Genomic DNA, 17,400 nt, shown 5'->3' on the forward strand with positions numbered 1-17,400 from the left:
GAAGGGTGTCTCCACGGGTGTGTTGACGCCAATGTCTCAGGGAAGTCGACGACAGCCAATGACGGCCCAAGCTCAGCTTTTCTCCGGTAAGAAGCGACTTTTTAACCACAATTTCTTGATTCATGTTCGCTTGACCGCTCTGATCCATAGGAAAGCTTCACCTCCGGGAATTTTAAACTAGGAATCACCGTGTGTTTGTGTGGCTAAAGGCTAAAGCTTCCCAACTCCATCTTTCTACTGTGACTTGTCCAATATTAATTGAACAAATTGCAAAAGATTCAGCAACACGGATGTCCAAAATACTGTGTACTTATGCCGTTAAAGCAGACGGCATTTAGCTGTGTGTGTGCATAGCGCTCATACTTCCTTAAAACCCGTGACGTCTTGCGTACACGTCATCATTACACAACGTTTCCAAGACGAAACTCCCAGGAAATTTAAAATTGTAATTTAATAAACTAAAAAGGCCGTTTTGGCATGTGTTGCAATGTTAATATTTCATCATTGATATATAAACTATCAGACTGCGTGGTGGGTAGTAGTGGGTTTCAGTAGGCCTTTAAGTGTCTGTTCAAACTGCAAGTGTTCACAAAGTACTTAAAACAAGAACATGGACATCTTGAACCCTTTTTTTTCCCCTTTTTTGGTTTTTATTGAGAGAAAGATTATTTAGGTATTTTTAATATGTGTATGCTTACTATAGTATATTATTTATTTATTACTGAGTTGTGCACTGTTCTGTTACAGAGAACAAGAAAATTGGATACAATTGCTATGGTATGAAAAGGGGTAGGATTAATTAAGCTCTGCTTCTTCCTTCTCCTTTTCGAACGTGCTGTAATGAAACAACTGGAATTGTGTAATGCATTACATTGTATCGTATGCATGTTCGAAATAAACTGAAACTGAACTGAAAGGGTAAATACTCTTTATAGGGCATGGGTCGGCAACCTTTACCTCTCAAAGAGCCATTTTGATCCGTTTCACAAAATAAAAAAACTATGGGAGCCACACAACTCTTTTGAAATTTAAAATGAAATAACACTGCATACAGAGTTTTTTTTACTCCGTGCTATGTATTAACCAGGGGTCTCAGACACGCGTCCTGCACCTTTAATATAAAAATTAAATGATAGCGGGGCCCGCAAGTTTTTTATGAATGCCGCTTGACAGCATGACACTTGCCAACCATCCCGAATATTCCGAGAGACTACTGAATATCAGATCAACAATTCTCGCTAATGTTTGCAGAATTTCCCTCGATTAACAATAATAAGTGCAAACTACGAAGGTGCTGCCTCCGACTCCCTCTACAACATTTCCAAACAGTGTGTCATCCCAGTCACATGTCGTACGAGGCTTCTGCTGAATCACGCAGACGATTGCAAGGCATACTTGTTCAACATCCATACAGGTTACACTGAGGGTTGTGATATAAACAACTTTAACACTCTAATATGCGCCACACTGTGAACCCACACTAAACAAGAATGACAAACACATTTCAGGAGAACATCGGCACTGTAACACAACATAAACGCAAAAGAACAAATACCCAGAATCCCATGCATCCCACTCTTCCTAGCTACATTATACACCCCCTAGCACCAAAACTCCCCACCCCATCCATGCGTTGGTTGAGGTGGGCGGGTTTGGAGGGGGATGGGTTTGGTGCTAATGTAGCCCGGAAGAGTAGGGATGCGTAGAATTCTGGGTATTTGTTCTTTTGTGTTTATGATGTGTTACAGTGCCGATGTTCTCCTGAAATGTGTTTGTCATTCTTGTTTGGTATGGGTTCACAGTGTGGCACATATTAGTAAGAGTGTTAAAGTTGTTTATATTAGAACCCTGAGTGTAACCTGTATGGCTTTTGACTGAGTATGCGTTGCAGTCACTTTCGTGTGTTAACAGAGGCTGAACATAAAATGACCAGTCAACACACAGATCGCGTGATGTAAAAGTGGGCGCGACGACATGTAGAGGAGGTTAAAGACATCTCCATCACTGCACACCCTCAGTATTGTAGTCCAGGTGAACATTGAAAAATGTTATCCTCGAGAAATTTCTGAGAGAATCACTAAAATCTGGAAACCTCATGGAATAGTCGTTGGCGTCGGCAAGTATACAGCTGGGCCACATCAGAGTGATCAAAGAGCCGCATGCGGCTCCGGAGCCGCGGGTTGCCGACACCTGTTGTAGAGGAATTGTGCCATATTAGTATGGCTTTCATGTTCCTTAGTTTTGCAGTGCAATGTTGTTTTCAAACCTTAGATTAACATCAGACAACCATGCTTCCTCTCATGTCTGATAATATGTTTGAAAATGTCTTGTCCCTGAGGAGGATGCCTCAAAGTGCAGTGTGAGTGATTATTTTATAGAGATTAGGAATGGGAGATATCAAACAACTCAAAGGAAGACCGATGTCAATACTCATTGCCACATTACGATCCTTAATTTCCATATGCTTCAAGTATACATGTTATCATTTATATGTGACTCAGCACATTATGTATAAGCTTCAAGTATACATGTTATCATTTATATGTGACTCAGCACATTATGTTAGTGTATGAGTGTTTGTGCTCAAAGAAAGGCTTTGCAAAGTGTTTCCTTAATAATAATCACTAAATCTTTTCACTTCTCATTCATTTTATTATGAAATGTATCCACTTAATCCACGCATTTTAATGTTTATGTATTTTTTTTTCTAGATTTCTCGCTTCCAAAATGTGAATCTAAACTGGATGGACCCGGTCAGACCTCAGGTAGGATTCATGTTTGTCCTACTTTCTTTGCTTTATACCCACAGTGTTTGTGGACGATTTCCACTAAATTTCCATGCCCCCGTGTCAGTTGTATCAGAGATTACAAAAAAGGATTAGATTAACCCTTATTGGTTTAACATCAAACAGAATTACTCTTTACAAGGTATTCTGGGATTATCAAAGTTAGGTAAACTTCAGAGCTTGGTGAATGATTTGCTTGTGTTTGACTTGGTTGAGAACCAAACATGGCTATAATGTCACTTGCTGAATCAAGAATTAAAAAAAATTCACCCGTTAGAAAAAACAAACAGATAAGCAGTAGGAAAAAGCAGTCTTTAAAGGGGAAACTGCACTTTTTAATTTATTTTGCTTATCATTCACAATCATTATGAAAGATCCAATGAATAACCATTCGAAAACCGCCAACAATAATCAATTTACATTTTGTGTTTTTGAATATTAACCAAGTATTAGTGATGCTGGTTAATACTAGTTTGATCCTGGGCTCGGGATCTTTCTGTGTGGAGTTTGCATGTTCTCCCCGTGACTGCGTGGGTTCCCTCCGGGTACTCCTGCTTCCTCCCAAAGACCTCCAAAGACATGCACCTGGGGATAGGTTGATTGGCAACACTAAAAACTGGCCCTAGTGTGTGAATGTGTGTGTGAATGTTGTCCGTCTATCTGCGATGAGATGGCGACGTGTCCAGAGTGTACTCCGCCTTCCGTCCGAATGTAGCTGAGATAGGCTCCAGCACCCCCCGCGACCCTGAAAGGGACAAGCGGTAGAAAATGGATGGATGGATAGTGATATTGTTGTTATACGCCCTAACGCAGAAAAACTATTTATAGCAACTCTTGGAGCCCAATGTCCTTATTTGTATATATTGTTTTTATTTTATTTTCTCTAATTGATGCTTGCCTCAGATCATGTTGAATTTCCTTTTCGGCAAATTGCTCCACCCACTTCCTTTTAAGAACCAGGAAGTGTTGACGGATGGGACGGTTGCTATGGTGTGGTTACCATGATAACCTCCTTAAATTGGGTTCAGGTGTGAGCACGGGCAGGTCGATTGGAGGACAAACAGTTTTTGGCCGTGTTATCGAACGTGTCAAGGAGCGTGTTTAGGAACGTGTCATCGAAAGAGTCGTGCCGTGCCGTGACGTGACTGACTTGAGTTTTTGTGACAATGCTGTATCAATATGCCAGCCAAGGTTAGCATACTTTTGTTATATAGCATACATTTGATTAAATTTGTTAGCTTAAAAATAAACGGATTGTCATATCCAAACAAACTACAGTACTGGACATTATCATCTACACGCGTCAAACTGGTTAACACAGTCGCCCTCAGTACCAGTCCATAGGTAAGGGCTGTACAGCAGCACTTTGAACAGAAGCCTGTGTGCAATTTTGACATGATCGGCTGTTGTGGTGTTTCCTCGCTTTATTGTTCCTTGGAAGTTCACTGTAGATCAGTGGTCCCCAACCACCGGGACCGATTGGTACCAAGCCGCAGAATAATTTTCCAAAATAATTCAACTCAAGTTATGGAAAAAAATGCCGACATGGCACTGCCATATCTATTATTGAAGTCACAAAGTGCATTATTTTTTTTAACATGCCTCAAAGCAGCAGCTTGGAATTTGGGACATGTTCTCCCTGAGAGAGCATGAGGAGGTTGAGGTGGGTTGGGTTGGGGGGCGGGTGTATTTTGTAGCGTCCCGGAAGAGTTAGTGCTGCAAGGGATTTTGCGTATTTGTTCTGTTGTGTTATGGTGCGGATGTTCTCCCAAAATGTGTTTGTCATTCTTGTTTGGTGTGGGTTCACAGTGTGGCGCATATTTGTAACAGTGTTGAATTTGTTTTTACGGCCAACCTCAGTGTGACCTGTTTTGGCTGTTGACCAAGTATGCATTCCATTCACTTGTGTGTGTGAAAAGCCGTCGATATTATGTGACTGGGCCGGCACGCAAAGGTAGTGCCTTTAAGGTTTATTGGCGCTCTGTACTTCTCCCTACGTCTGTGTACCACTCCGTACAATGGCGTTTTAAAAGTCATAAATTTAACTTTTTGAAACCGATACCAATAAGTTCCGGGATTTCATTTTAAAGCATTTATCGGCCAATAATCTCGACAGTCCGATATTATGGACATCTCTTGTGTCAGCCAAAGTGGATCAGTGTTTGTGTTTGGCATTAAAAGCCATTAATGGGCAATGGCGATCACATACTTTTTTGTTTTTATAGCGGAGGTGCATGTTGCTCGTTGTCCATAATTGACCAAATGGTTTGCATGTTCTTATCTAAAACTAGTCAAAACTATAGAGTGTATTGCCAACTCGGTTTCAAAATTGGAAGTAAACATGGCGCTCTGTAGTTACGTTATGGACTTTTGACCAATCAGAAAGAGTATGGCCACAGGAGCTCCGAAATGATTTGTCAAAAGACTCTTACGTAACTACAGGGGGCCATGTTTACTTCCAATTTTGAAACTCAGTTGGCCATACTCTCTCTATACACGGCTGTGCCAAGACTGAATAAACGGCACCTCTGCTGGTTGCAGGCAAGTAGTGCAATTCATTTAGCTTCAATTGGTTCAAGATGTGAGTAACCAATAATCAATTTCACACAATCCACCATATGCCTATTCTTATATTTTATGTTACATGAATTGAAAGGAGACAGATAAAATCATATTCAAGGTCCAATTTCTTTCCAGTAAGATGTTTCTGCCACAAACCACTCGTGATTGGTCACAGATTGTCCTAAATAAGTGTGGGTCTGATTCGTCTGAGATAATCCAGTTTAATCTCTTTGAGACTAGACATGAATAAGAGCTTTTGGCAATGTTTCATGCAGTGATGTTGAATAAAGATGGTATATGTTCTTTGTACAAAAAAATTGTTTTTTTGCTTCGTTAACTGTGGCAGAAAAGTGTCTGCGGTGAAGAGGGAGACAGTGGACTGCAGACATCAGTAGTTTGTGTTGTGCCATGTAGTTTACACAGTTTTGTTTTCATATTTCCAAATGGGTCATCTACAGATAAACTTTTTACAAGACTTCTTTTTTCAACTGACACTCTGACCTATTATTAATTCCCAGTTCCTAGGATCTGAGAGTGATGTTAATAGGATGTGATTGGACATAAAAGCCAAATCCTGTGCTCAGGCCGTTTGCCCAAAACCTCTTGAATTTCATCCCTCTCAGTATCAATAATAAAGAGGTTTATGTGTGATTTTAATTTGGATCAGACATAATTTCACAAGCTTTTCACATTGAATTTGAAGCAATGAGATTGCAGTGGACAGGATGAGCAAACTGTATAGTGGTGATTTAGCATTAAAGTGCAGTTGATGCACATTAATGTGGAGACACTGGAGGACAAAACGTTTTTGGAAAATTAGGACTACCGTAATTTTCGGACCGGAGGTCGCACCGTATTATAAGGCGCACTGCAGATGAGCGGGTCTATTCAGGTCTATTTTCATACAAAAGACACACCAGATTATAAAGTGCATTAAAGCGGTTATATTGTGATTTTTTTCTAAATTTGAAACACTTTCTTGTGGTCTTTTTAAAATATAATGGTGTTTTTTTTGGTCAAAATGTTGCAGATAATGTTTTACAGACCATCTTCAAGTCGCTTTCTGATAGTCACTTCAGGATGCGCTGTTTTGTGGGCAGTCTTATTTACGTGGCTCACCTTTGGCAGCGTTTTCTCCCCGTCATCTTTGTCGTAGCGGTTTAGCCTGCAAGGACGGGAGTTGAAAAACTGTCAAAAGATGGAGCTAACTGTTTTAATGACATTCAGACTTTACTTAAATCAATAACCAAGCGGAATCTTTTCATCTGTGGCTCACAAGTGCAGCAACAACGCCGGAAATGAGTCCCGTGAAAAACTGTCTGACCGGAACGCTCTAATAACTAAAGTTCTGTGGGTGAATTATGTAAACCCACTACACCAGTATTTTATAGCACTTACATAGCAAGGTATAAGTTAGAACTTTATGCTACTATATATTAAAAATGGCTACAGCGGAGGATGTATGCCCTGTACCAAGAAGATAGAGGAAAAAGCAGAAAATTATCGACTACGGCGTCGGTACGGACTCAAGTGGGGTGTGCACATTTTCAGGACTTATGCAGATCCCAAATACAGAGCAGCAGGTACCAGAAGGTAAGAAAAAAGAAAAACACCAGATAATATGTCTGCTAATAGGTGCTATTTCGCTGTCTTTATACACACCATACTAATACTCGTATGTTGAAGCACAACATGTCTGACTACGGTAGATTTAATGCTCCGACAATCCATCGAGCGGTAATTAACGATTAATGCGATAATTTTTTTGTAATTAATCGAATGAGTTAACCCATTGAATTTGACATCATTTGTTAATTTTGTAATTTTGTTACGTTTGAATTCATGTTTGTGTATCTTAATTTCACACATTATAACAAAATTACACAATAATATGCATCCATCCATTTCTACCGCTTGTCCTTGTCAGGGTCGCGGGATACTGGAGCCTATCTCATTTCCATTCAGGCGGAAGGCAGGGTGCACCCTGGTTGCCACCTCATCACAGGGCCAACACAGATAGACAGACAACATTCACACTCACATTCACACACTAGGGCCAATTTAGTGTTACGAATCAACCTATCCCCAGGTGCATGTCTTCGGAGATGGGAGAAAGCCGGAGTACCCGGAGGGAACCCGTGCAGTCACGGAGAGAACATGCAAACTCCACACAGAAAGACCCAAAGCCCAGGAATTTAACCCAGGACCTTTTTATTGTGAAGCACCAGCACTAACACCGTGCTGCCTAAACAATAATTATAATACAACACATACAGTATTTCCAGTAGCAGACAATTTATTAAAATATGTTTTAAAAAATGTTAAATCAAGGTTTGACCTCAATGTCAAACTCAAGCGTGTACATCAGATCATAAGTGATAGTCATTTGATTAGTTAATCGAAAATTAATTGCTGACTCGTCAACAATTAAAATAATCGTTAGTTGCAGCCATTGCAGATGGATGTATTGATGGGTTTATTTCTCAAGAGTTGACATTTTCCAAGATGGCGGCGCCCGGACGGGCTGCAACATTGCGGAGCTCCTGCTAAAGATGGAACATTTGGCAGAAATACCGGACAATTCTACAAACTTTATGGCTGGCTCACATCGTGGTCACTCCGTGATCACATATGACCGCCAGACACTTCTGGATGTGGACACATCGGGCCGTTTTGGACTGATAGACGCGTGCGTGCTAAACATGCTAACTAGCATGGGAATACGTCGGCGGTTACATCCAGCGGCCTGTGAAGCAGGGGAGTCTAGTAGCAGCGGGGGCCGTCTACGGAGCAGACGCCAGCGGTGTGATCGGAAACGCGGATGTCGAGCGGGGCTAAAAACAAAGCAGAAGGCTAATCACCACAGAACACCACTTCCTTCCATCCCGAAGACGGATTTAGATGGAAAATGCGAGACTACTGGTCTGGGTAAGGAGTCAGTTAAATTAGAACAAGTTTTTTCTGCTTTGATTGTTTCAGAGTTGGACATTTGTTCTACTGAGGTGGCTAACTATGATGCGTGCAGTTTATCAAAGCAACAAACAAATAATCGGAAAATCCCCGTTACTGAGGTGGCTAACCATGATGCGTGCAGTTTATCAAAGCAACAATCAAACAATCGGAAAATTCCTGTCGTATCAATTCCTAGATATGGTCGTAATTATACTGAATGCACTGGGCATAATAAACACAACATTATCAATATTGCTACTACGGATAATTTGATCAAAAATTCCCTGAAACAGCCCACTACCTATAATATAGGTTTTTTAAACATAAGATCATTGTCTCCCAAAACGTTATTAGTTAATGATATTATCAGAGACAACAATCTTAACGTCATCGGTCTCAGCGAAACCTGGCTTAAACCAAATGACTTTTTTGCGCTAAATGAGGCATGTCCTCCTAACTTTACACATGCGCATATTGCCCGTCCGCTTAAAAGGGGTGGGGGGGTCGCACAACGAAAACTTTAACCTTAGTCCTAACATAAATAATAAATATAAATCGTTTGAGGTGCTTACTATGAGGTCTGTCACACCGCTGCCTCTACACCTGGCTGTTATCTACCGCCCCCCAGGGCCCTATTCGGACTTTATCAATGAATTCTCAGAGTTTGTTGCTGATCTAGTGACACACGCCGATAATATAATCATAATGGGGGACTTTAATATCCATATGAATACCCCATCGGACCCACCGTGCGTAGCGCTCCAGACTGTAATTGATAGCTGTGGTCTCCCACAAATAATAAATGAACCCACGCATCGCAACGGTAATACGATAGACCTAGTGCTTGTCAGGGGCATCACCGTTTCCAAAGTTACGATACTCCCGTATACTAAAGTATTGTCCGATCATTACCTTATAAAATTCGAGGTTCAGACGCATGTTCGTCAAACTAATAATAATAATAACTGCTATAGCAGCCGCAACATTAATACGGCCACAACGACAACTCTTGCTGACCTACTGCCCTCGGTAATGGCACCATTCCCAAAGTATGTGGGCTCTATTGATAACCTCACTAACAACTTTAAAGCTGCCCTGCGCGAAACCATTGATAACATAGCACCGCTAAAGTTAAAAAAGGCTCCAAAAAAGCGCACCCCGTGGTTTACAGAAGAAACTAGAGCTCAGAAATTATTATGTAGAAAGCTGGAACGCAAATGGCGCACGACTAAACTTGAGGTGCACCATCAAGCATGGAGTGATGGTTTAATAACTTATAAACGCATGCTTACCTTAGCTAAAGCTAAATATTACTCAAATCTCATCCACCGTAATAAAAACGATCCTAAATTTTTGTTTGGTACGGTAGCATCGCTAACCCAACAAGGGACCCCTTCCAGTAGCTCAACCCACTCAGCTGATGACTTTATGCAATTATTTAGTAAGAAAATTGAAGTCATTAGAAAGGAGATTAAAGACAATGCGTCCCAGCTACAACGGGGTTCTATTAACACTGATACGATTGTATATACGGCGGATACTGCCCTCCAAAATAGTTTCTCTCGTTTTGAGGAAATAACATTAGAGGAATTGTTACAACGTGTAAATGGAATAAAACAGACAACATGTTTACTTGACCCTCTTCCTGGGAAACTGATCAAGGAGCTCTTTGTATTATTAGGTCCATCAGTGCTAAATATTATAAACTTATCACTCTCCTCGGGCACTGTTCCCCTAGCATTCAAAAAAGCGGTTATTCATCCTCTTCTTAAAAGACCTAACCTCGATCCTGACCTCATGGTAAACTACCGACCGGTGTCTCACCTTCCCTTTATTTCAAAAATCCTCGAAAAAATTGTTGCGGAGCAGTTAAATGAACACTTAGCGTCTAACAATCTATTTGAAACCTTTCAATCCGGTTTCAGGGCAAATCACTCCACGGAGACAGCCCTCGCAAAAATGACTAATGATCCATTGCTAACGATGGATTCTGATGCGTCATCTATGTTGCTGCTCCTCGATCTTAGCGCTGCTTTCGATACCGTCGATCATAATATTTTATTAGAACGTATCAAAACACGAATTGGTATGTCAGACTTAGCCCTGTCTTGGTTTAACTCTTATCTTACTGATAGGATGCAGTGTGTCTCCCATAACAATGTGACCTCGGACTACGTTAAGGTAACGTGTGGAGTTCCCCAGGGTTCGGTCCTTGGCCCTGCACTCTTCAGCATCTACATGCTGCCGCTAGGTGACATCATACGCAAATACGGTATTAGCTTTCACTGTTATGCTGATGACACCCAACTCTACATGCCCCTAAAGCTGACCAACACGCCGGATTGTAGTCAGTTGGAGGCGTGTCTTAATGAAATTAAACAATGGATGTCCGCTAACTTTTTGCAACTCAACGCCAAAAAAACGGAAATGCTGATTAGCGGTCCTGCTAGACACCGAACTCTATTTAATAATACAACTCTAACATTTGACAACCAAACAATTAAACAAGGCGACACGGTAAAGAATCTGGGTATTATCTTCGACCCAACTCTCTCCTTTGAGGCACACATTAAAAGTGTTACTAAAACGGCCTTCTTTCATCTCCGTAATATCGCTAAAATTCGCTCCATTCTGTCCACTAAAGACGCTGAGATCATTATCCATGCGTTTGTTACGTCTCGCCTCGACTACTGTAACGTATTATTTTCGGGTGTCCCCATGTCTAGCATTAAAAGATTACAGTTGGTACAAAATGCGGCTGCTAGACTTTTGACAAGAACAAGAAAGTTTGATCACATTACGCCTGTACTGGCTCACCTGCACTGGCTTCCTGTGCACTTAAGATGTGACTTTAAGGTTTTACTACTTACGTATAAAATACTACACGGTCTAGCTCCATCCTATCTTGCCGATTGTATTGTACCATATGTCCCGGCAAGAAATCTGCGTTCAAAGGACTCCGGCTTGTTAGTGATTCCCAAAGCCCAAAAAAAGTCTGCGGGCTATAGAGCGTTTTCCGTTCGGGCTCCAGTACTCTGGAATGACCTCCCGGTAACAGTTCGAGATGCCACCTCAGTAGAAGCATTTAAGTCTCACCTTAAAACTAATTTGTATACTCTAGCCTTTAAATAGACTCCCTTTTTAGACCAGTTGATCTGCCGTTTCTTTTCTTTTTCTTCTATGTCCCACTCTCCCTTGTGGAGGGGGTCCGGTCCGATCCGGTGGCCATGTACTGCTTGCCTGTGTATCGGCTGGGGACATCTCTGCGAGGCTGATCCGCCTCCGCTTGGGATGGTTTCCTGCTGGCTCCGCTGTGAACGGGACTCTCGCTGCTGTGTTGGATCCGCTTTGGACTGGACTCTCGCGACTGTGTTGGATCCATTGTGGATTGAACTTTCACAGTATCATGTTAGACCCGCTCGACATCCATTGCTTTCCTCCTCTCTAAGGTTGTCATAGTCATCATTGTCACCGACGTCCCACTGGGTCATTATTGTCACCGATGTCCCACTGGGTGTGAGTTTTCCTTGCCCTTATGTGGGCCTACCGAGGATGTCGTGGTGGTTTGTGCAGCCCTTTGAGACACTAGTGATTTAGGGCTATATAAGTAAACATTGATTGATTGATTGAAGAGTTCATGGAATACTAAAAAGGGGTGCTTAACTAACAATTAATTTTATTTACAGTTGTCAATAGAAGTAACCTGCTTGACATTGTTTTTTATTTGTATTTTTATCATCTACTGAAGTTCACATATTGGGAAGTGTTGACTCACTTTAAATGTACACTATTTATAAACAGCATTTGTACCTGAAAATTGATCAATAAAGTACAGCTTAAAAGTGTCCCAGTTTACAAGTTTTTTGGGAGACGTGCTGTTTCTCGGCTATATGTTACGCTTTTGTTGCTATAGCAAAAACTCGGGTTACTATCCTCCCCACAGGTAGTTGAAGTAGCGAATTCCACAGTGAATCTCATAACATCTGCTGAAAACATTTACTGTCTTATTCACTACTTGCATTAATTCAAAGTAAGGAAAAAATTAACTTTGTTTTTTCCAATAATGGGAACGGGGGAATTAATTTCAAAGGATAGTTGTAAAAAGAAGAAGTGGATTGATTATATTATTGAAATAAAAAATAAATCTTCAAAAAACATGACAGAGCGTGCAGCGAACTTGGCAAGGCAGCTGGAGCACAGCACTGGCTGCGGCGTGGCTCGGGTGGAAGAGAGGCCGTGCCAGCAACTTGAGGGTTCCAGGTTCGATCCCTGCGTCTGCCATTTTAGTCACTGCAGTTGTGTCCATGGGCAAGATACTGAACCCACTTTCTCCCAGTGCCACTCACACTGTTTTAAATATAACTTAGTTAATGGGTTTTACTGTGTAAAGTGCTTTCAATCCCTAGAGAAAAGCGCTATATAAATATAATTCACTTCACAAAAAATTAACTTCACTGCTAAGCCTGGGCCAGTAACGTATTTTGCTCTACAATATTTTGATGTACAAATTATGGCCAATAAACGATATTATTGCTATTATTTAATATTAGCGCAAGTTTACCCTTTCGAATGCGATAAACTTGCATTTCTTGTATATTTTAAGAGTTAAGTTAAATAAAACAAACAAAGAAAAAACTATAAAATATACTTTGTCTGTTAGGTAAAGTTTGCACTTAAATAAAAATCACAACCAAAAGCTATCAAATATGTTCAGGGGGTTGGGGGCCCTCAAATATACACAACCAAAACAATACATAATATAGCTAAATAAATTATTTAAAAACAGAGTTGCACTTCAATTCAAAACATGTAGGCAGAGGTCGAGTTGTACATTACTTAACTGACGATCAAGTTAGGACATCTTTACACAAACGTGCAGGTCATACGAAATTCAGAGTGAGGAACACCGACATGACATGACAAATGTCTGTCAAACCGTTGCGGCACTTTTAGAAATGCTAGTTTTTCAACAGTATTAAATGTCAGCATGTTTTTGGGTATGCTTTTAACCACATTTTCTGTGAGCGACGCTATTTTGCACTATTTTCTTTGCACTCTCCTTGTATACCAAATGTGAGGTGAGTGTGGACTGTCGAGTAGTTTGTTTAAAGTGGGGGGTGCTGGTATTCCCACATTGGTGCGGGGGCCATACTTTCCAACCCTCCCGGATTTTCCGGGAGACTCCCAAATTTCAGCGCCTCTCCCGAAAACCTCCCGGGACAAATTTTCTCCCGAAATGAGGCCACGCCCCATCCAGCTCCATGCGGACCTGAGTGAGGACAGCCTGTTTTCATGTCCGCTTTCCCACAATATAAACAACGTGTTTGCCCAATGACGTTATAATTGTAGAATGATCGAGGGCGAGTTCTTGGTTTCTCATGTGGGTTTATTGTTAGGCAGTTTCATTAAAGTCTTCCCAGCGCGGTAACAACCCACAACAACAGCAGTCACATTTTTGTCTACCGTAAAGCAGTTCGTCTGCCATAAACACCAATGTCGAGACACTCTTAAAGAGGACAATACTTTCATCTAATGTACATGCATATGGTTAGAAAAATAGTGACAGAATAGAACAAGGATGGACAAGTCAACCCTTAACTCAACAATGAGTAGATGAGTGTTATGTGTGTCCATATGTGTAAAAAAATGAACACTGAAATTCAAGTATTTTTTTATTTATTTATTTATATATATATACATACATATAAATATATATATATATTATATATATATATATATATATATATATACATATATATATATACACATATATAAACAGTATATATATGAAATACTTGACTTGGTGAATTGTAGCTGTAAATATACTCCTTCCCTCTTAACCACGCCCCCCACTCCCCACCTCCCGAAATTGGAGGTCTCAAGGTTGGCAAGTATGGCAGTGGCATTCTTTTTTGTGATCATTTTGTCCATGTTCGCTACGACATGTGTTTGTGATGCCTGGGTGGATAACACATATTGACCTACAAATTATTGCTTGTAAATAATATTATTGCCATTATTTTTTGGAGACCAAATGAACCACTTATGCAATGACAATACATTAAAATAATGGAGTTATACCCTTGAAAATTCAATTAATTTGTATTTCTTGTATATTTTAACGTTGTACATGAAATGTAAACATTTAAATACCCAGTTAAATAAAACAAACAGATAATGCACTTAAAAATCACAACCAAAATCAATGAAATAATTTCTGTCTCTGTTAAGGAGAGGGTGGGGGACCCTTAAATACAGACAAACAAAACAGTAAACAAAATGGCTAAATAAAGTAATGTTGACCATAATGATCATGGTTGTCATTATTAACGTGGTATTGTTGACTGTGCTCAAAAAGTACTTATACACACACTAAAATGTTTTAACTCAGTTGTCTTTTTTTATAACTAAAATAAATAGACAAAATATACTTTCTTGGCAGAGGAAACATCAAATATTGTTCTGGCTTCATAAGAGCCATATTATTTTTTATTTATGTGTTTAAATATGTTTTTGTTCTTCCATTTTAAATTGGAAAGGGTGGTTAGTTGTTACACTTCCGGTTTATGTGACATCACGTGAGTTCACTTCTGGTTGAATGGAGTCCGTATCCGTATAACTTGTTCATCCATCACTTGGTGCAAAAACAGCACATCACGTATGTTCAGTGTGAATACTGTAATGTGTTTGTACAAGTTTAGATTGGGGGAATGACCTTTCATATTGGGGAAAGACGTTTATCAGCGATGTCAGATAACATCGGACTGCCGATATTATTAGGCTGATAAATACTTTAAAATGTAATATCGGAAATTATCGGTATTGGTTTCAAAAAGTAAAATTTATGACTTTTTAAAATGCAGCTGTACGGAGTGGCACATGGACGTAGGAAGAATTAAAGAGCAGTCATACTTGCCAACCCTCCCGATATTCCCGGGAGACTACCGAATTTCAGAGGGTATTCACAATTTCACACTGAGGGCTGCCGTATAAACACATTTAACACTGTTACAAATATGCACTGCAATGTTAACCCACACCAAACAAGAATGACAAACACATTTCGGGAGAACATCTGCACCATAACACAACATGAACACAACAGAACAAATACCCAGAAGCCCTTGCAGCACTAACTCTTCCGGGACGCTACAATATACACACCCCGCAACCCCCTCCCCCCACCTCAACCCCGCCCACCTCAACCTCCTCATGCTCTCTCAGGGAGAGCATGTCCCAAATTCCAAGCTGCTGTTTTGAGGCATGTTATAATAACTAATGCACTTGGTGACTTCAATAATAAATATGGCAGTGCCATGTTGGCATTTTTTTCCATAACTTGAGTTGATTTATTTTGGAAAAACCTTGTTACATTGTTTAATGCATCCATCGGGGCATCAACAACAAAACTAGGCATAATAATGTGTTAATTCCACCACTGTATATATCGGTATTGTTTGATATCGGAATCGGTAATTTAGAGTTGGACAATATTGGATATCGGCAAAAAAGCCATTATTGGACATCTCCAACGTTTATGTCCGATGTTTACATGTTAGCATTTAAGCTAGCTAGTAAGCTTGCTCTAGTCAATTCGTCCGTATAAGTGAAGTTATGAATGATGGTTTTTCGACCATTTTAATTTAATACCGTGATACTAACTGTAGGGAGTTTTACAGTGGTTATTGTTACTACCTTTTATTTGTAGCTGAAACTACCGCAGCCGTGTGACCACTCTTGCAGACCGTCTCGCTCGCTGAACATGCACATTATAAAAACACAAACTTCGATATGAATGTGAGAGCCGCGGGTTGGCCAGGCCTGCATGATAGGATGCTAGCGGGCCAGCAGCATTGCTTCGCCGCACAGAGTCAAAGGCACTTAATGGAGGACAAGAGATTTCACCCCCTTGTTTTCATTCCGATGAAAAGCATGATGAAAAGCATGAATACTTTTAAAGCATACACACATCGACGCTGGAGAACTTACTGACTTAGTTGTCATTTATTGTCGGTTAATTGACTAATCCAATATGGGTGAAGGCCTTGTGTTGGTCTCCAGATAACTTGTTGCACTCTGTGTTGCAGTGGTGTGCCGTCAGGGCCAGCAAGGCCTTCTCTGCTGGCCTAACATAACCAAAAATCATGATCATAATTAAAGATAAAAGTAATTTTTAATTTCCATCCATCCATCCATTTCCTACCTCTTGTCCCTTTTGGGGTCGCGGGGGGTGCTGGAGCCTATCTCAGCTGCATTTGGGCGGAAGGCGGTATACACCCTGGACAAGTCGCCACCTCATCACAGGGCAAACACAGATAGACAGACAACATTCATACTCTCATTTACACACTAGGGCAAATTTAGTGTGGTGCATGTTTTTGGAGGTGGGAGGAAGTCAGAGTACCCGGAGGGAACCCATGCAGTCGTGGGGAGAACATGCAAACTCCACACAGAAAGATCTCGAGCCCGGGATTGAACTTGGGACTTTCGTATTGTGAGGCACATGCACTAACCCCTGTTCCATTGTGCTGCCCTAATTTTTTAATTTACTTTCCCTAAATATCTAAAAGTATTTAAATTATCTTCATGTCGTATTATGCTCCTTCTAGTGCTGTTGTTTTTAGTTTATAGAGTTTTATCCAATCAGAATTCAGCTATATTATGTTGCCCTGCTGTACGAAATCTGCCTAGAGCCTTCAGATTCAGCAATGCTGGCGTCTGCGCTGTAAATGAACGGAGACATACGGCAATAGACAGTTGTAATAGCCAATCAGATCACACGTTGTTGTCAGTAAGATGTAGATGGCCTAAGGCAGATGTATATTGTGATGTTATGAGCGAGGTAACATAAGAACTCAATTTCCCAGAATGCCACAGAAGTGAAGAGCATGTGCAGTAGCCATGTTTAGGTTGTCAAATGAAGACATGCCGGATTTTTTTGATGAGCACGCTGTGGAGTAAACTTTAAGAAGTCAGCCAACACACCTCGTCTGCATCTTTTATGAGTAGACAAGACCATACATATATTTGCAAGGCCATTTTCAAGAAGGATATTTAGAGAGAAACTTCATCTTGTGAGAAGCTAGCTCAGTTGTCGATG

General features: G+C 40.6%; 1 protein-coding gene across 6 annotated transcripts in view; it reads left to right on the top strand.

Moving 5' to 3' along the window:
• Positions 1–17,400, top strand: part of triob (trio Rho guanine nucleotide exchange factor b) — a 254,419-nt gene that overhangs the window by 29,884 nt on the left and 207,135 nt on the right. For all 6 annotated transcript variants that reach the window (XR_009808860.1, XM_061916203.1, XM_061916204.1 and 3 more), the window contains exon 2: positions 2,712–2,765. Coding sequence is in view for 5 of the 6 variants with exons in the window: in XM_061916203.1 (XP_061772187.1) it covers positions 2,712–2,765 (54 nt within the window). In the remaining variant the exon portion in view is untranslated. The remainder of the gene's footprint in view (positions 1–2,711; positions 2,766–17,400) is intronic.

This window comes from Nerophis ophidion, linkage group LG11 (genome assembly GCF_033978795.1).
Source record: "Nerophis ophidion isolate RoL-2023_Sa linkage group LG11, RoL_Noph_v1.0, whole genome shotgun sequence".
Classification (NCBI taxonomy): domain Eukaryota; kingdom Metazoa; phylum Chordata; class Actinopteri; order Syngnathiformes; family Syngnathidae; genus Nerophis; species Nerophis ophidion.